The sequence below is a fragment of the Erinaceus europaeus genome, chromosome 11 (genome assembly GCF_950295315.1).
Source record: "Erinaceus europaeus chromosome 11, mEriEur2.1, whole genome shotgun sequence".
Lineage (NCBI taxonomy): Eukaryota > Metazoa > Chordata > Mammalia > Eulipotyphla > Erinaceidae > Erinaceus > Erinaceus europaeus.
The window spans coordinates 111919646-111945223 of NC_080172.1; the positions used below are offsets into that span (position 1 = coordinate 111919646).

At 40.8% G+C, this 25578-nt stretch overlaps 1 protein-coding gene and 1 pseudogene across 1 annotated transcript; one reads left to right on the plus strand and one right to left on the minus strand.

Annotated features, from left to right (window-relative positions):
- Positions 1-10983: 10983 nt before the first annotated feature.
- LOC132541477 (small ubiquitin-related modifier 2-like) lies at positions 10984-11286 on the minus strand (annotated as a pseudogene).
- An 8685-nt stretch (positions 11287-19971) lies between these two features.
- On the plus strand, positions 19972-22857 carry LOC132541478 (PRAME family member 12-like). The gene is made up of 4 exons (XM_060202385.1): positions 19972-20015; positions 20731-21303; positions 21790-21931; positions 22432-22857. Exons 1-4 carry the CDS (start codon positions 19972-19974, stop codon positions 22855-22857), a joined length of 1185 nt encoding a protein of 394 aa, XP_060058368.1.
- The last annotated feature ends 2721 nt before the right edge of the window (positions 22858-25578 follow it).

Below are 25578 nucleotides of genomic sequence, written 5' to 3' on the forward strand. Positions count from 1 at the left end.
AAGCTCATGGCCTTTTTGCAACAACAGATTGATGCCATAAAGATGAAACCTATACAAACTCACTATCATAGGCTGGGCATGGCAGAATATTGAGTTGCTGTGAAGGATTTGCCCCCCTCCATCAGAACGTCCACCATGTAGAGGGCTAGCTAGCCAATGATGGGTAAAAGGGAAACTAGCGTTATCCAATCAACCTAAGACAGGGCACCTGGTACTACTGGGCAGTAATGACCAGGTGTTCCAATGACAGGTAAGATGGAAGGCTGGTCCCCAACCTAAGACAGGCACAGTCCACCCTGCCACAAAATAAAGTGCGCCAAACATCAAAACATGATATAACAAAGCGGGACATGTGGGGACCCACATGTGCCCTAAAGGTTGCTATTGGCATGGCCATAGAGTTTATGTTAAAAGATAGTTCCTGGGAATTGGGCAGTGGTGCAACGTGTGTGTTTAGTACAGGTGGCGTTAAGTGCAAGAACCGACTTGAAGATCCCAGTTTGAGCCCCTGGCTCCTCACCTGCAGGGGAATCACTTCACAGGTGGTGAAGCAGGTCTGCAGGTGTCTCTTTCTTTTTTCTTCTCTGTCTTTCCCTCCTCTCTCCATTTCTCTCTGTTCTATATCAGTAATAACAACAATATAATTACAACAATAAAATAACTAGGGCAACAAAAGGAAAAATACAAAAAAAAAAAAGATCCTGCTTCCCTACACCTTAGAGGCCTTGTTAAAAGATAAGTTTTTTTTTCCCCATGAATCACCCAGGACCTTCCAGATAATGGCTAATTACCATGACAAATAATAATAATAATTAATAATTAGAAAATATACATCCCCAATACTCAGTTGGCTAAGGCACCAAACCTCTTTTTCTATAAAAAATTCAAATCAGATGCCCTGCTAACCACGAGAAGCAGATTGTTTTTGTTTCTTCCACAGGAATCCAGGAAAAAAACATCTGGACCGCTGCACACCCTGACATCACCCACTAGATGGCACGACTACAGTGGCATACCCGCCAAAACCCTAGATGTCACCTGATGCGATCTTAAGAACCTGATTCACAGACTCCAAAGACAGAACTTTTTTTTACTGCCTGTCTGCCTTTCTGGTTTCTGCTTTGACCTGTCATGTTTTGTTGGTTCCAGCTCACTCTCTACAGAAAAGCAGAATTCCAGAGGCTGACGTTCCCCATGCAGCATTTCATCCCCTGCCATTTCTCCCCCTAGTCGCCTACTTTGGACTGAGACTTCTATTGGACTTGCTGGTATACACTTTGGACACTTTAGACAATTTTACAGCAGCTTCCTTCCCTTCACGTTGCTGGTTTTTCATAGACTGACCCTGAGTAGTTCACAGACTTTACACACTGTTGCCCTGGGCATTAGATAAAAGGAAAGGGGGAGATGCTGGGAAATTGTGCAGATGCAGTCACATCTGCCATGTTGTCCCCTCAGGCTACTGCTAGTTCCCACGAGAGTCGGGACATTCTCGGAGTGCCTGTTTTGCCATGTTGTGCCCTCAGAGCATTGTCTATTTCCCCACGATATTTGGAGTGCTTTGGTTACTCCTCCCCCTTCCCATTCTCGTGAAAGCTGCTCCTATAAAAGCCTTTCTTCATCCGCACCTCGTTCTCTTGCCAGCGCTTCAGCTCGGCGCTTCACCTCTCTTGCCAGCACTCCACTCCTGTGTTCAGACGCAGGAAAGGTTACTGCGTGAGGCGACCATTTTTGCTACCTCCACATGACCCAACCTGCTTCTCTAGCACCCAACTCTAAGGTGCCAACAACAATAAAGATTTGTGTTCATTCTTCACCCCAGACCTCCTCTCTCTCTTTTCTGTGGCCCACACAACAACAGTTCCTGATGAACATGACCAGTGACAATGGAGGGAGGATCTATTTGAGGTCTAGTCTCATCATATCTGTATGAGAATCCCAGGAATCCCCAACTAAGGCCCCAGCTGAGGAGGGGTGGCCTGATAGTGACTAAAGAGTCATCATTAAATTATGATAGTCTCTTGCCCTTATTTGGCTTTTGTAGTCCTTAATTTGATAAGGTTTGCTTTGGAGTGACTGAGGGAAGTACAATGGGAAGTAGGTGAGTAGCATATCTAGATCTAAGTAGAAAGTATTTCACTAGGTACTTTATGGTGTCATTTTAGGCCTATCTACTTACTTACTTCATTTATTGACTCACTGCAGACTATTGTGCACTTTTTTCTTTCAGGTATACATTTTGCCATAATTTATGAGTACATGTGCATGATGCCCTATCTCATGGGACCTGGTCTATAGCTAGGTTTTGAGGCTCTGTTAGTAAGTCAACCACCTTGAATGGAATTAAGGTGTCCTATGATAAAGGAAAGGTCTCACCCAAGTAATGAGGTTGAAGGGCTAATATTCATTCCATGCCTGACATCTCTGGATGCAGTCCAAAGTGAAGCATGCACGATGGTACTTATTGTAGTGATGAGGTTGGCATCAGCAGATGCAGTGTCAGCTGGTATGAATTGAGAGAAGCATGCAGGAAGTGAGCCCCACTCTAGAGGTTCCAGGACTGGGATAACTATGGGCTTTACAGAGGAAGTGGGAAGTTCCTTCTGTCTTAGGGTTTAAGAAGGCGATAGATAGTTATTGCTATAATCAAATTATTTGGAAATTTGGTTAACTTTGAAAATCCCATTGTTAGGATTTGCTGTATCATACACAACATCACCATACTTATGTCCTTTGATGTTACTTATATTTAGCTATGTCTTATAGAGTAATGCCAGTAGTTGCTTCTGTTTTCTCTGGTCTAAGCTTTTGTGAGAGTCAACATTTCAAAGAACAATCATTACTAAAATGTATTAACAATTTAAGACCACTGTTAAAATTCAGTCTTATTACACATTTAAAGTCTTAATAGCTTAGACTGAAGGAACATATACTCAGCCTAAGTTCTGTTCATTAAAAACTTTGAGACATTCAATCAGGTTTTCCCCTTTCATATTAACTGAATAGTGATTTATGAGACTAAAGTTTAAAAGGAGTGCACATCAACACCGCCCCATCCACCAAAGTACTGTGTGAAGCTAAACATCTACTCTCACCCTCCACCCATTTAATACCTATGCTTCTAAACACTTAATACCAATACTTCTAAAGCTCTTCCAAAAGATTAAGAAATAGGAATACATCCTTCTAACTTCTATGAATTCAACATCACCCTTATATCAAAAGCAGATAGGGACACAACAAAAAAGGGAAACTACAGACCAATATCTCTAATGAACATAGATGACAAAATGTTGAACAAGATCCAATCCAACCAGATACAGCAGTATATCCAAAATATTGTTCATCACAACCAAGTGAGATTTATCCCAGGAATGCAAGGCAAGTTCAGTATATGTAAGTCAATCAGTGTCATTCACCACATCAACAAAAATAAAACCCAAAACCACATGGCAATATCAATAGATGCAGAGAAAGCCTTTGACAAAACCCAACACCCATTCATGCTCAAAATTCTACAACAATGGGAATAGATGTAAAATTCTTCAAGCAAGTGGAGCCCATATTCAGCAAACCTACAGCCAACATAATACTCAATGGACAGAAGCTGAAAGCATTCCCCCTCAGGATGGGGACTAGACAGGGTTGTCCATTATCACTATTACACTTCAACATAGTATTAGCAGTCCTCTCCATAGCAATCAGGCAAGATAAAGAAATCAAAGAAATACAGATTTGAAGGGAAGAAGTCAAGCTCTCACTATTTGCAGATGATATGATAGTATACATAGAAAAGCCTAAAGAATCCAGCAGAAAGCTATTGGAAGTTATGAGGCAATATAGCAAGGTGTCAGGCTACAAAATCAATGTACAAAAATCAGTGGCATTTCTATATGCAAATACTAAGTCCAAAGCAGAGGATTTCCTGAATCCACTCCCTTTCACTGTCGCAGCAATATCAATAAAATATCTAGAAATAAACCTCATCAAAGAAGTGAAAAACTTGTATACTGAAAACTATGAGTTGCTATTCAGAGAAATAGAAAATGATGCCTAGAAATGGAAAGACATCCAATGCTTGTTGATTGGAAGAATTAATATAATCAAAATTAATATTCTCTCCAGAACCATCTACAAATTTAATGTGATACCCATCAAAGTTCCACCAAGTTTCTATAAGAGAATAGAACTAAAACTACAATCATTTATCTGGAACCAGAAAACACCTAGAATTGCCAAAACCATCTTTAGGAAAAATAACAGAAATGGAGGCATAGCACTCCCAGATCTCAAAGTATATTATAAGGCCACCGTCATCAAAATAGCCTGGTACTGGAACAAAAATAGGCACACAGACCAGTGGAACAGAATTGAAATCCCAGAACTAAACTCCCACTCATCTAATATTTGATAAAGTGGCACAATGTATTAAGTAGAGGAAGGAGGCTCAGTTCATGGGCAATTTCAAGCTAGCTACAAAATTAAAACTACCATAGTTGTGTGACCCAGGAACATGCCTGAAATGGATTTTCTAGTTTTCTTATATCCTAAAGTCCTTAATGCCATCCTATCTAATCCTACTTTTTGATTTTTTTTCATTAACTATTTTGCCTCAACTTAGGTCATGCAACATACCAGATACAAGTTACAGATGCTACCATGACTCCATCTCAACTTCTCTTGGAATACAACCTCACCAATGTGTCTTGGACTATCATATTTCCAGAGCTCTGGTCCACTAGGGAAAGATAGAAACAAACTGGGGCCATGGATTGACCTGTCAACACCCATGTTCAGTGGAGAAGCAATTACAGAAGTCTGAGCGTATACCTTCTGCTCCACAAAAAAAACTTTTGTCCATACTCCCAGCAGGAATGATAGGATGAAGTGGTCTTTGAACTCCAGATGCATTCACACCCAGAGAGAGAGAGAAGGAAAAGAAGAGGAATGTATGATGTAATTATGATGCCATGAGTGGCTTGGAGTGGAAGAGAGGATTGATTTAGAATAAAAGGCAGCAAATATGTATAAATGTGGACAGACAGTTGTAGAGATGATGGTTGGCCCATGTCTATAACCTTAGGGGAATTTTGGTGGGTTGCCATGGGAAGACCTTAGATTCAGAACTCTGGTGGTGCGAATGGTGTGGATTCAAACCCATGTTGACATGTAATTCTGTAAAAAAAAGTTTTTTAAAAAATTATAATAATTTTTTAAAAAGAATGTTAGGAGGTGAACAAGAACTATTGGATAGTTTTTTTTTTTTTTTCATATTTTTCGGTGCCCCATCAAGAATACCAGGGATCCTGACACGGTCATCTCCTCTGGATGCATTCAGACTTCAAGGAAGCTGGGCAGGAAGGACGAGAATGGGATGATGCATTCTCCCCCCATTATTGTTACAAATAATTATACTGTCACAATTGATTAATAGTGCATGTTGGGAATGGAGAGTCAGAAGCAACCCCTCTCCCTTACACAGGGGCATATTTGAAAGTTACATTATGAAAGTGGGGAAGGTGGATCAGCATAGACGGACAAAAGAAGTCATGTTATGACCTGCTCCTCAAAGAAAGAATGAAGAGATTGAAGCCTCCCAGGTACAAGTTGACGTATCGAAACAAAGAAAGATTAATAGTTAAACCTACCAGATCTAGATGAGCAGTGGCCCAGGACTAGGCAAAGATCTGTATGCCCCCCATAGAAGATTACTGATAGAAAGAGCCCTCAAACAACAAACGGAAAATTATTAAAAGACATAGAATTTGGAAACTAAACAACATGCTCCTTAAGAACCTCTGGGTCAGAGACTCACTCAAAAAGGAAATTCAAATGTTCCAGGACACTAATGAAAATGAAGACACAACCTATCAAAATATTTGGGACACAGCTAAAGCAGTACTGAGAGGGAAACTTATCGCCATACAATCACATATTAAACACCAAGAAGAAGCACAAATGAATGACATTACTGCACACCTCAAGGACGTAGAGGAAGAGGAACAAATGAACCCTAAAGCAACCAGAAGGACAGAAATCACTAAAGTTAGATCAGAAATAAACAATATCAAAAATAAAAGAACCATACAAAAGATCAATGAAGCCAAATGTTGGTTCTTCGAAAGATTAAACAAAATTGACAAACCCCTAGCCAGACTCACCAAACAAAAAAGAGAGAAGACTCAAATTAATAGAATTGTAAACGATGCAGGAGATATCACAACTGACACCACAGAAATCCAGAGAATCCTGTGAAACTTCTATAAAGAACTATATGCCACCAAGCTAGAGAATCTGGAAGAAATGGAACAATTCCTAGAAACCTATGCACTCCCAAAACTGAACCAAGAAGAACTACTAAATCTAAATGCACCAATCACAGACAAAGAAATTGAAACCGTTATTAAGAATCTCCCCAACAACAAAAGTCCTGGACCAGATGGCTTCACAAACGAATTCTACAAAACCTTGAGGAAACAGTTAATACCCATACTTCTTAAGCTATTCCATAAGATTGAAGAAACAGGAATACTCCCTTCCACCTTTTATGAAGCCAACATCACCCTGATACCAAAAGCTGATAGGGACAGAACAAAAAAGGAAAACTACAGACCAATATCGCTGATGAACATAGATGCCAAAATATTAAACAAGATCTTGGCCAATCGGATACAGCAACACATCAAAAAGATTGTTCATCATGACCAAGTGGGATTCATCCCAGGAATGCAAGGCTGGTTCAACACCCGTAAGTCAATCAATGTCATTCACCACATCAATAAAAGTAAAGCCAAAAACCACATGATTATCTCAATAGATGCAGAGAAAGCCTTTGACAAAATCCAACACCCATTCATGCTCAAAACTCTACAAAAAATGGGAATAGATGGGAAATTCCTCAAGATAGTGGAGTCTATATATAGCAAACCTACAGCCAACATCATACTCAATGGACAGAAGCTGAAAGCATTTCCCTTTAGATCGGGGACTAGACAGGGCTGTCCACTGTCAGCGTTAATCTTCAACATAGTATTGAAAGTTCTTGCCATAGCAATCAGGCAAGAGAAAGAAATCAAAGGAATACAGATTGGAAGGGAAGAAGTCAAGCTCTCACTATTTGCAGATGATATGATAGTATACATAGAAAAACATAAAGAATCCTGCAGAAAACTACTGGAAGTTATTAGGCAATATAGCAAGGTATCAGGATACAAAATCAATGGACAAAAATCAGTGGCATTTCTTTATGCAAACACTAAATCTGAAGAAGAAGACATCCAGAAATCACTCCCATTTACTGTTTCAGCAAAATCAATCAAATACCTAGGAATAAAGTTGACCAAAGAAGTGAAAGACTTGTATACTGAAAACTATGAGTCGCTACTCAAGGAAATAGAAACTGATACCAAGAAATGGAACAATATCCCATGCTCATGGATTGGAAGAATAAATATCATCAAAATGAATATTCTCCCCAGAGCCATATACAAATTTAATGGAATACCCATCAAAGTTCCACCCAGCTTCTTTAAGAGAATAGAACAAACACTACAATCATTTATCTGGAACATTAAAACACCTAGAATTGCCAAAACTATCCTCAGGAAAACAAACAGAATTGGAGGCATCACACTCCCAGACCTTAAGCCATATTATAAAGCCATCATCATCAAAACAGCATGGTATTGGAACAAAAATAGGCACACACACACACCAGTGGAACAGAATTGAAATCCCAGAATAAATCCCCACACATATGGACATCTAATCTTTGATAAGGGGGTCCAAAGCATTAAATGGAAAAAGGAGGCTCTCTTCAATAAATGGTGCTGGGAAAACTGGGTTTTAACATGCAGAAGAATGAAATTGAACCACTTTATCTCACCAGAAACAAAAATCAACTCCAAATGGATCAAAGAACTGGATGTCAGACCAGAAACAATAAAATACTTAGAGGAAAACATTGGTAAAACAGTTTCCCACCTACACATCAAGGACATCTTTGATGAATCAAACCCTATTGCAAGGAAAATTAAAGCAGAAACAAACGAATGGGACTACATCAAATTGAAAATCACCTGCACATCCAAAGAAACTATTAAACAAACAAAAAGACCCCTCACAGAATAGCAGAAGATCTTCACATGTCATACATCAGACAAGAAACTAATCACCAAAATATATAAGGAGCTCAGCAAACTTAGCACCAAAAAAGCAAAGGACCCCATCCAAAAATGGGCAGAAGATATGAAAAAAAACATTCATTCGAACCCTGGCTCCCCACCTGCAGGGGAGTCGCTTCACAGGCGATAAAGCAGGTCTACAGGTGTCTATCTTTCTCTCCTCCTCTCTGTCCTCCCCTCCCTCTCTCCATTTCTCTCTTTCCTATCAAACAACAACAACAATAATAACTACAACAATAAAACAACAAGGGCAACAAAAGTGAATAAAATTTTTTTTTAAAAAAACGAAAAAAACATTCACCTCAGAGGAGCTCCAAAAGGCTAACAAACATATGAAAAACTGCTCCAGGTCACTGATTGTCAGAGAAATGCAAATTAACACAACACTAAAAGACCACCTCACTCCTGTAAGAATGCATACATCAAAAAGGACAGTAGCAACAAATGCTGGAGAGGTTGTAGGGACAGAGGAACCCTTTTACATTGCTGGTGGGAATGTAAATTGGTACAGCCTCTGTGGAGAGAAGTCTGGAAAACTCTCAGAAGGCTAGACATGGACCTTCCATATGATCCAGTAATTCCTCTCCTGGGGTTATACCCCAAGGACTCCATAACACCCAACCAAAAAGAGGTGTGTACTCCTATGTTCATAGCAGCACAATTCATAATAGCTAAAACCTGGAAGCAACCCAAGTGCCCAACAACAGATGAGTGGCTAAGAAAGCTATGTTATATATACACAATGGAATACTATGCAGCTATCAAGAACAATGAACCCACCTTCTCTGACCCATCATGGACAGAGCTAGAAGGAATTATGTTAAGTGAGCTAAGTCAGAAAGATAAAGATGAGTATGGGATGATCCCACTCATCAACAGAAGCTGACTAAGAAGATCTGAAAGGGAAACTAAAAGCAGAACTTGATCAAATTGTAAGTAGGGCACCAAAGTAAAAACCCAGTGGTGAGGGGTAGACATGTAGCTTCCTGGGCAGGTGGGGGGTAATAATATTAACTATCGATTGTCTTTTTGAACCCTAAGACAGCAGGAACCTCACATCTTCACTATAGAGACCCTACTTCCCCCAGTCCTGGAACCCTTGGATAGGGCCCACTTTCCTGTATGCATCTCCCAATCCAAACCAAATAATATTGCATCCGCTGATCACAACCTAACCAAAGCAACGATTGCCACCACAATATGCTTCACCTCAGACTGTATCCAGAGACTTCACGTGTGGAATGACAACCCTTCAACTTCATTACTCGGGTGAGACCTTTCCTTTTATAGTACACTCTAATCTCATCTCAGGTAGTTCACTCTCTAACAAAGTCCCATAATCTAGATATACACCAGTTTCTGTGAGAGAGAGCTTATGTGCACACGTATCCATAAACTACTGCAAAATATATACCTGAAAGCAGAAGTACACTAGAGTTTGCAGTATGTACCTCCCTAACACTTCCTCTCCACTATTTCAAGCTTGGGATCCATGATTGCTCAACAAATTGTTTGGCCTCATATGTTAACTCTCTTTTCAATCACCAGGTTCCAGATGCCACCTGGAGGCTGGCTAGGCCTCCCTGGATTGAAGACCCCACCAATGTGTCCTGGAGCTCAGCTTCCCCAGAGACACACCCTACTAGGGAAAGAGAGAGGCAGACTGGGAGTATGGACCGACCAGTCAACGCCCATGTTCAGCGGGGAAGCAATTACAGAAGCCAGACCTTCTACCTTCTGCAACCCTCAAGGACCCTGGGTCCATGCTCCCAGAGGGCTAGAGAATGGGAAAGCTACCATGGGAGGGGGAGGATTATGGGGATTGGGTGGTGGGAATGGTGTGGAGTTGTACCCCTTCTACCTTATGTTTTTGTTCACTAATCCTTTCTTAAATAAAAAATTTTTAAAAAAATGCTGGGGGAAAAAACAACCAGTAATTGTTATGCAATAAAGAAAAATGTTAATTACTAAAAAAAAAAAAAAAAGAGCCCTCAGCAAAAGTCAAAAAGAATTTTAAGTATGACCTCCCCTGAGAACAGGGTGATACTAAGTATTGTACCATTCTTTACAGTAAAAAGGGGTAGTGGCATGCACACAGCCAAAGTCACAAGACTATCATGCTAATTGCTACTTCCTTATGAGCTGGATGTTTATGTAACCTGAATGTAACCTGAATAAGTATAAAAGCTAATGCAGTTTCACTATTAAAATGAGTCCAGATTTACCCTCCATATGAGTGTGGTGTTTTCTGTTCTCCCTTGCACTGATTCCTGACCCAATGGGGAGGTCACCTTCTGAGACCCCTGACTCTCCTGCTGCTCATCCGCTGTGGTGGCCCACTGCAATATATGGCATAGAGTATTTACACCCATGAATTATCAGCCCATATCAAAAGAAACAAAGGAAGGAAGGAGGAAGGCAACTAACTGCTGTAGCTTTCTGATTACTTTGGAATTTAATTTGAGCACAGGTAGGCACAGACATTTGGTGTTGGGCGAAGTGTAGTATATGTCTCATCTTTAAACATTATTCTATTATGTTCACTGCTATCATCTTCATTTGACAGGCATTGATGATTTACAGTTTAGCTGTGGGCACATGTGTAAATGTTTTCATTACATGAAGACAGGTGACTGACTACAAAGCAGTCTCACCACCACCTCAGGTGCTTTCTAGCACCATGTAGGAGCACCCAAAGGACCCTCCTCTAACCCCTTCCTGCTCTCCTTTTTCAGGATGTGGTGGAACCAAATTGCGCTTTTCTAATTGAGAATGTCTTCTTGGTCTGAAGAAACAGAGCTCTGGAGTAAAGTAGCAGGGTCCCTTTTTAGTAGACACCTCCTGCCTGGGACTGGAACACATACATTATATCTACACCCTCCATTTCCAACTGTGCAAGTGTATCTGTTTCATTGATTGGCTGCCCGTCAAATCGGAATCTGATCTGCCTCATTGACAATCACTGTCATTCACAAGAGGCTTTCATTAGCTTACTAAGTGGTATCTGCCTCTTATTCTTAAACTTTACCACCGAACTATCCTGACTCACTACATTCAGATTAATGTGGTCCTTGTTCTCAGTCTTGACTCCTACCTTGGGTTTTTGTCAGGTATGGCGAACTCCAGGGTCTCCTCACTTGCCTCTTCACAAAAGAGGAACCAGGTCCACGCCAAACCAGCACACAAGCAGCACCAGAAGTGGCAGAAGAGGGAGTCAGCAGCGGTGGAGGAGGGAGAGGATGCGCCAGAATACATTTATTTCTCTATCTCTCTGTATCCTATCTGTCTCCCACTAATTGTATCATCAGGCACAGTGAATTCCAGACCATCACTCCTGGTGGACTCTTTCCTGCTACCCAGTTTGTGGATTCTCAAACAGTAAGACATGGAGAGGGGAGAGGAGAGAGGGAGGGAGGGAGTATGGAGAGATAGCATAATGGTGATACAAAAATAATCTGATTTTGAGAATCTGATTCTCAAACAGTAAGACATGGATAGGGTTTGGGGGAAGGGAGGGAGGAGGTATGGAGAGATAGCAGAATGGTGATACAAAAAGAATCTTATTTTGAGAATAATATTCTCAAACAGTAAGACATGGAGAGGGGAGGGGGGAAAGGGGGAGGAGGTGTGGTGAGATAGCATAATGGTGATACAAAAAGAATCTGATTTTTTATATTTATTTATTTATTCATTTTTGCCACCCTTGTTTTATTTTGGTAGTTATTGTTGTTGTTGTGTTGATGTAGTTCTTGTTGGATAGGACAGAGAGAAAATCGAGAGAGGAGAGGAAGACAGAGAGAGAAAGATAGACACCTGCAAACCTGCTTCGCAGCCTGTGAACTGACTCTTCTGCAGGTGGGGAGCTTGAATCAGGAACCTTAATGCGGTCTGTGCGTTTTGCACCACATGTGCTTAACCCACTGTGCTACTGCCCAACTCCCCAAAACTCTGATTCATAAGACTTCAAGGTCCGGGTTCAGTGCCCTACACCACAATCAGACAGAGTAAGGCTCTGCTATGCAAATGAATGAAGGAAGGAAGGAAGGAATGAATGGATGAATGAATGAAGGGAAGAAGGAATGAATGGATGAATGAATGAATGAATATATAAAACAAAAAAAAACCTCCAATATTTTTTTGAATTATCTATTTATTCTCTTTTGTTGACATTGTTGTAGTTATTGTTGTTGTTATTGATATCATCATTGTTGGATAGGACAGAGAGAAATGGAGAGAGGAGGGAAAAACAGAGAGGGGGGAGAGAAAGATAGACACCTGCAGACCTGCTTCACCGCCCACCAGTGAAGTGATTCCCCTGCAGGTGGGGAGCTGTAGGCTCGAACCTGGATCTTATGCTTTGTGCTCTAATACTTTTTAAGGTATCTTAGCGGCTAGAAATTAGATGATCATGGAAAACAAATTGTATGCTTTACCAATTGTCAGAGATGAACTCTTGAGAAGAAATCCCCAATGAGCAATGAGCTGTCACTATGACATTAGAAGCCTTGGGGACTCCCCATGGGTCTCCATTCTCCCTGACCCAGCTGTCCTCCAGGACACACAGACTGTCCCTGACTATGGATCCTCCTTACCTGGGGGAACTTCCTATTTGAGCAGGACATCAATTCCATCCATCACAGCTTTGAAACTTGGATTCTCAGGAAAGAAGTCTTGAACCAGGGCTTCAGGGAGGTTTTTCAAAGGGCCAGGTCTGCACTAGAGCCTTCAGGGTCTCCCAGTGTCTGTGAGTGTGTGCTTTCAAACAGATTAAGGAAGAGCTCTACAGGCAGGTCCCTTAAGGAAGAGATGGCCAAGTCATCACTCAGCAGGCTCTAACTGGCCTGTCATAGGAGACTGGATGGCTTAAAGTTGCTCCTTTTTGTCTCCTCAGGCAGCAAACCTGTGGGAATAGTCAAAGAAGAGGACATGTTTCTCAAGGTAAGCCATAAGCCACTCTCCAGTGTCACTACCACCTAAACACACAGGTAGCAAGTGTGCCAGCAAAGTGAGAATCGTGGCATGGTCTCCACAGTAATTTCCCACACTTTCTCAGTCAGAGATGGTATGGATTAAAAAAATAATAATAATGGAAACACCACCATATGAAGTTTCATTTTATTTTACTTGAACATTTTATAAAGTATTTTCATTTTTAATGTTTTAATTTATTTTAAAATTTTCTCTTTAGAAAGAAAGATCAGAGAACTGCTCAGCTCTGACTCATGGTGATGCTGTGGATTAAACCCCAGACCTTGGAGCCTCAGGCATGAGAGTTATTTTGCATAACCATCTTGCTATCTCCCTAGCCCTCTCTTGAGCATTTGAACATAAATCTTTGGTAGTCTTAAAACTACCCTGCTTGTTGCCCAGGAGGTGGCACAGTGGATAAAGAGTTTAACTCTCAAGCATGAGGTCCTGAGTTTGATCCCCAGCAGCACATGTACCAGACTGATGTCTGGTTCTTTCTCTCTCTACTACTATCTTTCTCATTAATTAATAAATAAAATCTTTAAAAAAAACTACCCTGCTCTTAGAAATGGAAAACAATAAGACCTACATCTCTAGGTAGCATCTCTTTACAGAAATTAGAAACACCTATGAGCCAGGTGTCCTAGGTAGTAAAGGAGCTCATAGTGTGATCAGAATGTTCTCTCTTGAAAATATCCTATGGTCTATTTTGAAACTCCTCCTTACAATGAACATATGATCCAGTGAGTGTTACCCAGACATAGAGTAAGCCTTGAATGTGTGTGGATCTTGGTTCAGTTCTTGTAACAGTGGATACCAGAGCCTTGCTATTCCATCTTCATGGCATAAGTAGTATGACTACAATGGACAGAGCATGGTGGATGTGGGATGATTCACAAACAGGCAAAGGGAATGGCCAGGTGGTGACTGCACTGTGTTGAACCCACACAGGTTAGTGCTCAAGGACTGGAGCTCAAGCCCCAGTCCCCACCTGCAGGAGGGAAGCTTCATCAGAGTGTGTCTCTCTCCTTGTTTGCCTTCCCATTTCCTTGTGTTTCTTTGTATTCTGTCAAATAAAGGGGGCAATAATGGCTGCTCAGAGCAGCTGATTCACATGCAGGTTCTGAGTGAGCCCCAGCAACAATCCTGGTGGCAAAACAAACAAATAAATGAATAAAAATGGAAAGGGGAATCTTGAAGTGAAACTTGGACTGGTTTTGTGTATTGTTGCCAAGCAAAGGACTCTGGCTAAGGAGACAGGGAAAGGGCTGTGCATACATGCCAGCACTTTCCGTCCTTAGTCCAGATGAAGGACCTGGGGGGTGTTATAGGTGTTAACCTATATGAACAAAATGAGGAAATGCATCCATGTGCCAACAAATTTAACCTCCCAATAATAATTTGAAAAAACAGTAAAGAACTGAAACAAAGTGAGTATTTGTGATATCAAGGAATAAAATGTCTACATTCAGCGTTTATCATTGAAAAATGTGCTTTGGCATGGAAGTAGATAGAATCGAACTGTGACACATTCACAAGTGAAAATTTTAGTAGAGAGGCCAATGGGAACATGAGAAAACTGTAGGTTCATTAATTTTCATTGCAGTGCTAATGCATTTGACTAGCTTCTATCAATAATATATTCTTTTTATTTTATTTTTTATCTTTATTTATCCCCTTTTGTTGTCCTTGTTATTTTATTGTAGTAGTTATTATTATTGTTATTGGTGTCATTGTTGTTGGATAGGACAGAGGGAAATGGAGAGAGGAGGCAGAGACAGAGAGGGAGAGAGAAAGATTGACACCTGCAGACCTGCTTCACTCCACTGCAAGTGGGCAGCCGGCTGATTGAACCCAGATCCTTATGGCAGTCCTTGTGCTTTGTACCACCTGCGCTTAACCCACTGTGCTACCACTTGATTCCCTGAATAACATATTCTTTCTGAAGAAAGGCATTCCTAACACACCAATACAGATTCAAGAACATGCATCATTTTCAGTTATATTTTGTTGCCACATACATTTATATTAAATAAAGAAAATCCTGACTCCAATCTTCATAGTTTGCTACCTGCAACTCTTCAGTGACCTGACTTCATACCAAGATGATTTACCTAATTATTTTTTATTCATTGTTGATTTTTAAAATTATAAGTTAATAAGTGTAGAATCACTTTTTATTTTGTATTTATTTATAAATTGGAAATATTGACGACAAGACCATAGGATAAGAGGGGTAAAAATCCACACAATTCCCTCCACCAGAACTCAATATCTAAACCCCTCCCTTGACAGCTTTCCCATTCTTTTTTTTTTTTTTTTTTTTTTTACCTGAGCACTGCTCAACTCTGGTTTATGGGGTGATGTGGTGGATTGAACAAGGGACTTAGGAGCCTCAGACAGGAGAGTCTCTTTGCATAACCATTATGCTGTCTACCCTCTGCGAGCTTTCTCATTCTTTATCCATCTGGGAATATGGACCCAGAATCATTATGGGGTACAGAAAATGGGAGGTCGAAGGAGGGAAGGAGGGATAAAAGAAAGTAGGAAGGAAAGGAGGGAGGGAGGGAAGCAGACAGGAAGACAGAAACAGTACATACATAATCCATTCTCTGCTAAGAATATTTCTGGAGTAATCTTTCCAACTCCTAAATATAACCCTAGGTACTCCAGACAAAAAAACAAAAATGGGAGGTCTGGCCTCTGTAATTGCTTCCCCACTAAACATGACCATTGACATGTTGATCCATACTCCCAGCCTGTCCCTCTCTTTCTCTAGTGGGGCACGGATCTGGGGAAACAGGGATCCAGGACACATTGGTGGGGTATTCGGCCCATGGAAGCCAGATTGGCATCATGGTAGCACCTGGAACTTGGTGGCTGAAAAAAGAGTTAAGATATAAATCAGAACAAAACGTTGACTAATCATAAACCTAAAGGCTGGAATATTGCAGATGAATATTGGGGGTTTCTGTTTTGGAAAAAGTTCGTAGGTCTATTTTAAGGTGTATAATTTTATAACATTCTCACCACCAGAGTTTTGTTACCCTCACACCCAGCAGCAGAAATGGAAATAGGTCTTGTAAGTCACAGACATGCTTTAATTATATATCCTCATCTACCTATCTACCTATCATTTATTTACTTAACCACTTTTATTCACTGTTATGACCCTCCCTTCGCTTCCTTTCCAAATCACACTTATGCCTTTTACTACTTCTGAGTGTACCTCCCTTTCGTTCTTCCCTCTCAGATAAGTGAGGCAGTGCCTGTCTTCCTCGTGTGTTTTCCTGATTTCTTCCATTTCAGAGATGTTATATTTTATTTATTTATTTATTTATTTATATTAGATAGAGAGAGAGATAAATTGAGGGGAAGGGGAGGTAGAGATGGAGAGAGACAGAGGGACACCTGCAGTCCCACTTCACCACTAGCAAAGCTTCCCCCCTGCAGGTGGGGACCAAGGGCTTGAACCCGGGTCCTTGCACACTATAGTGTGTGCGCTTAACCATGGCTTAGAGATGCTATAAATATAGTGTCCCGATGACAAATGTTTCAGGGTGCAGTGGAACTGAGGTTCAGAGCTCCACTTAGGCAGTAGTGGAGAAAATTCTTCTGGGAGTGTAGAGTGGAGGAGTTCTGGCTTCTGCAATTGCTTCTCTGCTCGCCATGTCTTTGGCAGATTGATCCATAGCCCCAGTCTCTCTCTGTGTCAGCCCACAAGTGTATGTCAGTGACCTTGTTCTATGAAAGCACACATCACCTGCTATGATTTTCAAAAACATAATGCAACTAGATATAGATCTGCTTTGGTATCTTTCGAGATGACACTGTTGATTAAAAAAGCAATGATTTGGGTGGGGGTAGATGGCATAATGGTTATGCAAAGGGACTTTCATGCCTGAGGCTCCATGTCATAAATTCAATCATACCAACATAAGGCAGAACTGATCAGTGCTCTGGTAAAATAAATAAATAAATAAATAAATAAATAAATAAATTTTGGTTATTAAAATAATAATACTATTGTAATTATTAGTAATAGCCGCATTTTTGCAGTACTTGCAATCACTATGATATCATCCTGGAGGTCAACATTATACTTTCTGGTTCTATGTTTTGGGGTTCTGTGGGAACATATTAAAATTTCTCCAATGTCACACCCAGCACTGAATGCTTGTATGGCTTCAACTCTGTCAATCTCTTGAAATGCATCACTTTCAGAGTCAGCCACAATTAGTCTCTAGCTCATAGGTATGAGAGCTAACCATTTCAACCAGGGAAGGTCTTAATCAGGGTTAAGCTGAGAAAGATGCTGGGATCTGAGAAGATAGCCTATTCCCTCAAGGGAATTATCCAAGAATTTGGAAGTGTAGGGTGTAGCCTACAAAGGATATAAAAAGGTAGGTTCTTAAACTGGGAAGGAAAATCTCGCAGCTCTACAGTCTTTGTGTTAGTTCTCCAGAGACCTGAGTTCTGAGCATATGGCCAACTTCATCACCGCTGGTAAGTTACCCTCTTCTGCTAGGGACCCATCATGTCACCTGTGGCAACTCAACTATGGTAAAATACACAAGGGATGAAAGGGATACTTATATTTTTCCATACTTTTAAGTATTTTATTTTATTTTAATTTTTGAGATAGATTTATAGAGAAAGACACAGAGAGAAATCCCAGAGCACTGCAAAGCTCTGGATTTTGGTGGTGCAGGGGATTGAACCAGGACTTAAGAGCCTCAGGCCTGATAGTCTGCTTGCATAACCATTATGCTCTCTACCCCTGCCCCTTTCTATTTTCACATGAACAGATATCAGAGTTTTCTGTTGCCTCTTCATAGTTGTTTATTTTAATCCAAAATGTGATGGTTTATATGCTTTATTATCCATCTTTCCACATATTTACTTATTTTTAAATACTTATTTTTTCCAAAACATTGCTCAGCTCTGGCTTATATTTGTGCTAGGGGATTGAACTTTGGACCTGTGAAGCCTCAGGCATGGGGATCTGTTTGCATAACCAATATGCTATCTTCCCTTCCCTCAAGGTTTTTAAATGACAAATAATTTTGGGAATTTTATTCTTTGATATCTTAAGTGTTTACTTGTTATCTTTCTGTTCTTGAATTTTTTTTTAATTGGAAAGTAAAAGATTTATAATACAGTTGTTGGCTTGTTGACAGATGGGTACAATTTTGAGAGAGAAATCAGGCCTATCATCCAGGAATAGGAACTCTGGATTTGGCCGATGCCTCTCCCAGTCTCTGTCTCCTGAGTCCCTTCTTTGGAGCAATACAGAAAACCAGTCCAAATATTGATTTATGTTTCCCCTTTCCATCTTTTCATTTGTGTTTAGTTTGTTTTGCCACCAGGGCTATTGCTGGGGCTCAGTTACTGGAAAGGAATCCACTACTGTTGACAGTCATTTTAAATATATTTTTTCTTTATTTGATAGTCAAAAAGAAACAAGAGACAGTGAGGGGAGAGAGAGAGAGAGAGAGAAAGCTGTGCTCTCATGAAGCTTTCTTCCTGTAGGTAGGGACCTGGGTCTTGAACCCTGGTTACTATAATGTGTTAGTACCTCAGTGTGATTCACACCCAGTACTGTTGTTTTTGTTCTAATTTCTTAAATTTTAAGTCATCACATATTCCCCCTTATCTTTAGATTATAGTCACATACTTAGAGCTAAAGGCTGTGTTACTGGAGGTGTTGTTTTTGTTGCAAGAATTAAATTGAGGGGCGCAGGGCAGATAGCATAATGGTTATGCAAACAGACTCTCAAGCTTGAGGCTCCAAAGTCTATCCCCAGCACCACCATAAGCCAGAACTGAACAGTGCTCTGGTTAAAAAAAAAAAAAAAAAAAAGAACTGAAATGAACTTAGGGCCTCATGCATGCAAGGCTTACTATCTTTGGGATACATTTACTGATTCATATATTCTTATAAGTAAGAACTTAAAAATAGATGATAGGGTAATCTGGGAGGTGGCGCAATGGATAAAGCATCAGACTCTCAAGCATAAGGTCCGAAGTTCAATCCCCAGCAGTACATGTACCAGAGTGATGTCTGGATCTTTCTCCTCCTATGTTTCTTATTAATAATTGAATAAAATCTTTAAAAATAGGTGATAGGATATCCTTTTTAGTTGGAATTTTAAAAATTGATTTATAAAATGGAAACACTGACAAGATGATAGGATAAGAAGGGTACAATTCCCACAACCTGAACTCCATAGCCCATCCCCTAAACTGATAGCTTTCCTATTCTTTAACTCCTGGAAGTATGAACCCAGGGTCATTATGGGGTGCAGAAGGAGGAAAGTCTGGCTTATTAGCTAAGAAATCTAGCCACTGGTATCTCTAATGCATGCAAAGAGATGCTACATAGAGTTGTATGCCACTGCTTCTTGATTTGAGTCCTCAGTTTTATATCAGCATTGTACTTGCATGACTATTATAATCTCACATCAAAATATCTAATTTAAAAAGAATGAAACCCTATAGGTTGGTGACTCTGGTTCTTTGAACTGATCTCTGACTGTGAACTCTCATAGTAACTAACAGGAAACCAAATATGAACTACGACAATCCATCCAGTCTCCTACAACTGACCATCCAGAGCCTGCTGAAGGATGACAACTAGGTTATCTCTTCCCTGAAGGACATACCTGATGCACTCTTACCCAGTCTGTTTCTGAAAGCACATATTCAAGGATGCTATAAGACCCTGAAGGCCATAGTGCTGTCCTGGCCCTTTGAAAGACTCCCTCTGGGATCCCTGGTTCATGACAGGGCTCCTGAGAATCCAAGTTTCAAAGCTGTGATGGATGGAATTGATGTCCTGATCAAGCAGAAAGTTTCCCCCAGGTAAGGAGGATCCATAGTCTGAGAGGGTCTGTGTTTCCTATAATATAGCTGGGTCAGGGAGAGTAGAGGACCATTGAGAGGAACCAAGGCTTCTAATGCCAATGTAATACCTCCTAGCCCACTGGGGAGCTCTCCTCAAGAGTTGACTTTTGGCCAGTGCTATAGTTCCAGTGTTGAGCACACAGGTCTCTCTCTATATATCTCTCTCTCTCCTTATTTGTTTTTGTTTCTTATCTGTTGGTATGACTTGACTGAGCTGTCATATATTGGTGTAAGGAATTGAACCAGCACTTTGAAGCTTCAGGCAGTAAAGTCTTTTTGTAGAACCATTATACTATGTGCCCTACCATTTCCATCTTTGTGAAACTCTCTAAATAGTTTCAAGAAATATTTCACCATCAGAGAAAGTCCTGTAGTTTCCATGCCCTAGTTATAGAACTATTGGAAAAGAGAGAACACAAGCAAAAAGAAGTCTTCTAATATCGAACTTGGCTTCATTGCAGTTACAATGAAAGTATATGATAGAGTTTTTATTTCCTTGATTTAGAGAATAATAACTTATAATGGGAAAAATAGATCTAAAATGTCATTAGAGCAGTGACTTGCTGAAATAATATCAGACTTACGCTGTCTGATTCTTTCAAATGTTAGCAATAGGTCAAAGACTGTGTTCATTTTTTACAACTACATCAGTGTCCTATTTTGCCCAAAGCAGGTGCAGATTACAAGTGCTGGATTTACAGTTCACTGGGCAGAAGTTCTGGAACACATGGACTGGAACCCACCTCCAAGTATATTCACAAAAGAGAGAACTGATGCCTGAGGGAACTTCAAAGAAAGAGAAGGCCACACCCTACTTGGAGGTGTGTGTAGACCTCTACCTTGGTGAAGAACAAGTTGATAGGTTTTCCACCTACTTGCTGAACAGGACCAAAAAAAGAAAGGGAGTGCACCTTTCCTGTAAGACAGTAAGGATACATTACCTGACCAGAAAGTATTTCAGGTTTCTGTATGCCGTGTCATGCTGTGACATCATGGAGCTGGGAATCCATTGTACCTTGCCATTCTCCACCCTGCGCATGCTTGCTAACCTGCTGGGCATGCTGAGTAACCTCAAGAGACTGGTGGTCTGCATCAAGATTCCTACTGCAACCACCCCAGAAAAGGCAGAATGGAGGTTGCTGTCTATCAACAATTTCACATGTGAATGCTCCCAGCTACTTCATCTTCAAGAGCTGTACCTGGAATCTCCCTCCTTCCTCAAGGATCATCTGCACTGTCTGTTCAGGTAGGACTGTGTCCCCGACAGAGTAACTGTGCAGGAGACACTGGGTCTCCAGATTCTTACTTCACAATTCTATTATTTACCATTGTTTATTGTTGTTATTATTGGCCAGATTGCCTCTCAAAATAATAGTATATGAAAGTGCTAGAGATTAAACCTGAGACAACTGAAGAGTCAGGAATGAAGGACATTTTATATAACCACTACACTCTTCCACTCCTACCCATCTCTCTCATACTAAATATTCCATCAGACCTTAACTATGAGAAGGCACAGGACAAACTTTCACAGTTATGGAAGGAATATCTTCCTCAGATGCTTGGTGGAATATTCAGTCTAGTGAGAGTGGTTGGTTCTCAGGTTCCAGTCTGAAGAGGTCTCTTAGATGACTAGACAACTATAGTGAAGGGTTTGTGAAGAATAGATCCCACACTATGCCTCCAATTCCTGAACTGTTAGCTGTGAGCAGGCAGCATTGTGAATATACAGACAGTGCAAGCAGAGGGCACTAAACAGTCTGCAGCTGAGGAATGAGGAAATTGGCAGAACATATGCTGAGCATGGAGACGTGTCACAGAGGCCCTGGAGACTGTCAGGTCCCATCCCATACATGCTGTGGGACCTTTTCCAGGTTAGTTCTGTGACATTACTCACAGTAGTCTCACACAGCCTGGTTATGGTGAAGCTCCCGTTCATAGAAAGTGTGAGGGAAGCCTGAGAGAGTACTTTCATTAGGATCCAATGCTGCTGTAAAAGTATCAACATTTTTGTAAAAGGTGACCACTTCTTTCTGAGTATGCTCTAGTATGTTCTATAATTTATACATTAAAAAGGTATGAATTTCTCTGCCTGAAAATAAAGAAATATAGTTGAGGAATTGCAATAATGCAAAGCCAAGTTCATTAATACAGGGAAAAGTATTCATTAAGAAGCATTATACTAATTTTGGACAAAAGGATCTTTGAGCCTTAGCACATTATGACCTCCCACAATACTGATACTCTCCTGCCAAACCCATGGTCCATCCTAAACTCTCTTTCTCACTTCCCAGGTGTTTTAATACCTCCTTGGAGGTCTTCTCACTCACTAACTGCTATTTAGAAAAACAATTTTGACTCACATGTTCCGAAGCCCATAGATCAGTCAACTGAAGGACCTGTGTCTGAAGGGAGTCCCTTAACCTCCCTCAGTAAGTGCCTGCGATCTCTGCTGGAGGTAAATGCAGCCACCCTCCAGCACCTGGACCTGGGTCTATGTGGCCACCAGGACCCCCAGATTGAGGCCCTGCTCCCTGCCCTGAGCAGCTGCTCCCAGATCAGATCCTTCAGCCTGCATGGGAACCGCCTGTCCATGGCCACCCTGGAGAAGCTGCTGAGCTGTACCTTGGGCATCAGCAGGATAAAACTAGAGCTCTATCTGGCCCCTCTGGAGAGTTTCAGCCCACAGAATGTTTTGTTGCCTGCAACATTTAGGTTGCATTGTACTCAGATCATAAAGATTCTCAAGGACCTTAGACACTCCAGGTCCATTGTGGTGAGCACTGGTCAATGTTCTTAATGTGCTGAGAAGTTGTTCAGAAATGGGGAGCCCATCATTCTACCCTGCAAGTCTTGTGTCAGGAAATTTAAGAAACTGTCAATAGACTGACAAGAACTGACATCTTATCAATTTTGTTTCTCACTGTGCACTCAACCCTGCTTCTGACACTAGGTCCATGTGATGGGGAAACAAACAGACCCGGCATCAGTGCTAGACTGTAGTAAATGGATTTCACTTTGGAATTTGAAAGGGTCTTTAGGGAATTTTTCTTTTTTTTAATTTTTATTTCTTTATTAGGGAATTAATGTTTTACATTCAACAGTATATACAATATTTTCTACATGCATAACATTCCCCAGTTTCTCATATAACAATACAACCCCCACTAGGTCCTCTATCATCCTTCATGGACATATATTCTCCCCACCCACCCCAGAGTATTTTACTTTGGTGCAATATGCCAATTACATTTCAGGTTTTACTTGTGTTTTCTTTTATGATCTTGTTTTTAAACTTCTGCCTGAGAGTGAGATCAGCCCATATTTATCCTTCTGTTTCTGACTTATTTCACGTAACATGAATTTTTCAAGGTCCATCCAAGATCGGCTGAAAACGGTGAAGTTACCATTTTTAATAGCTGAGTAGTATTCCATTGTGTATATAGACCACAACTTGCTCAGCCACTCATCTGTTGTTGGACATCTGGGTTGCTTCCCAGTTTTGGCGATTACAAATTGTGCTGCCAAGAACATATGTGTACACAGATCTTTTTGGATGGATGTGTTGGGTTCCTTAGGATGTATCCCCAGGAGAGGAATTGCAAAGACCTGGGTTTGAGCCCTCATGCCCACCATCAGGGGGATGCTTTAGGAGTGGTGAAGCAATGCTGCTGTTGTCTCTCTCTATTTCACTGATTTCTACCCATCTCCATCCAATAAATAAAGAGAACAAAAAAGTCTTTTAAAATATGGGAGTCGGGCTGTGGCACAGAAGGTTAAGTACAGGTTGTGCAAAGCGTAAGGACAGGATTAAGGATCCCAGTTTGAGCTCCTGCTCCCTACCTGCACAGGCAGTGAAGCAGGTCTGCAGGTGTCTTTCTCTCCCCACTCTGTATTCCCCTCCTCTCTCCATTTCTCTCTGTCTTATCCAATAACAACAATGATAAATAACCACAACAATAAAACAAGGGCAACAAAAGGAAATAAATACATAAATAATAAAATAAGAACACTTAAAATACATATATGTAATTTTAACCCTTTGGTTAGAGCTCATAAGTTTTGTAGCACTGTGATAGGATTCGTAGGTTTTGGTTTCTCATTGCTTGTTGTAACTGTTTGACCTGGAGCACTGCATAGCTGTGGCTTAGAGTTCACAGGGCAGATAATGGCACTAAGGTGAAAGCTGTTAGCTGTTGGTGCTACCTCCATGGGAACTGTTCTTTGTACTTGTGTTCCTTTCTCTTGGTTCATTTGTTTCGTGGAAGTGGGATCTAGATCTTGAGTAATGTCACTGCTCCAATTCAGATAGGATGACAGGTGAGACAGAGACATTACAGCACCAGTGCCCCCACCACTGACACAGAAAAACCATGTGTTACCTAGACTCAAACTTCTGCCATTCACGTAGGAATGCAGGAATCCAACCCAATGAGCTATCTCTCTGGTTCCTTGATTTGATTTGATTTTTAATTTCTTTACTGGAGGCTTAATGATTTGCAGTCAACAGTAAAACACAATAGTTTGAACATGTGTAACATTTCTCAGTTTTCTACATAACAATTCAACCTCCACTTGGCCCTTCTCCACCATCCTCACCCTCACCCCACCTCCACCCTCAGAGTGTTTTATTTGGGGGAAATACACCAGATTTTATTTTATTTTAGTATGAAGCAACTGTATTTCTTCTTATTTTTTATTACTTTTTAAATGTTTTTATTTGTGATTGATAGAGTGTTACAAGATTAAAAGATCACAGGATATGATGCCACACTGTACCCACCACCAAAGAACTGTATCCACCCTCTCCCTTATTTCTTCTTATGAAATTATCTCTCAAGGGTGGAGGTAGGTAGCATAATGGTTATGCAAAACAGACTTTCATGTCTGAGGCTCCATCAAGTCCCGATTCAATCCCTCGCACCAGAGCTTAGCAGCGCTCTGGTATATATATATAAAGTAGAATTTTATTTATTTATTTATTTTTGCGCTTCTTTTTTTATTTAAGAAAGGATTAATTAACAAAACCACAGGGTAGGAGGGATACAACTCCACACAATTCCCACCACCCAATCTACATTTCCCACCCCCTCCCCTGATAGCTTTCCCATTTTCCATCCCTCTGGGAGCATGGACCCAGGGTCATTGTGGGTTGCAGAAGGTAGAAGGTCTGGCTCTGTAATTGCTTCCCCGCTGAACATGGGCATTGACTGATCAGTCCATACTCCCAGTCTGCCTCTCTCTTTCCCTAGTAGGGTGGGTCTCTGGGGAAGCTGAGCTCCAGGACACATTGGTGGGGTCTTCAATCCAGGGAAGCCTGACCAGAATCCTGATGGCATCTGGAACCTGGTGACTGAAAAGAGAGTTAACATACAAAGCCAAACAAATTGTTGAGCAATCATGGACCCAAAGCTTGGAATAGTGGAGAGGAAGTGTTAGGGAGGTACTCACTGCAAACTCTAGTGTACTTCTGCTTTCAGGTATATATTTTGCAGTAGTTTATGGATACGTGTGAATATAT

What these genes read in the sequence shown, in the direction of transcription:
- LOC132541478 (XM_060202385.1), top strand. Translation starts at nt 19,972, where the DNA reads ATGGATGGAATTGATGTCCTGATCAAGCAGAAAGTTTCCCCCAG. An exon ending in AAGCAGAAAGTTTCCCCCAG is followed by an intron (nt 20,016 to 20,730) that starts GTAAGGAGGATC and finishes TGCCCAAAGCAG; the next exon opens with GTGCAGATTACAAGTGCTGG. An exon ending in TGCTGTGGGACCTTTTCCAG is followed by an intron (nt 21,932 to 22,431) that starts GTTAGTTCTGTG and finishes CATGTTCCGAAG; the next exon opens with CCCATAGATCAGTCAACTGA.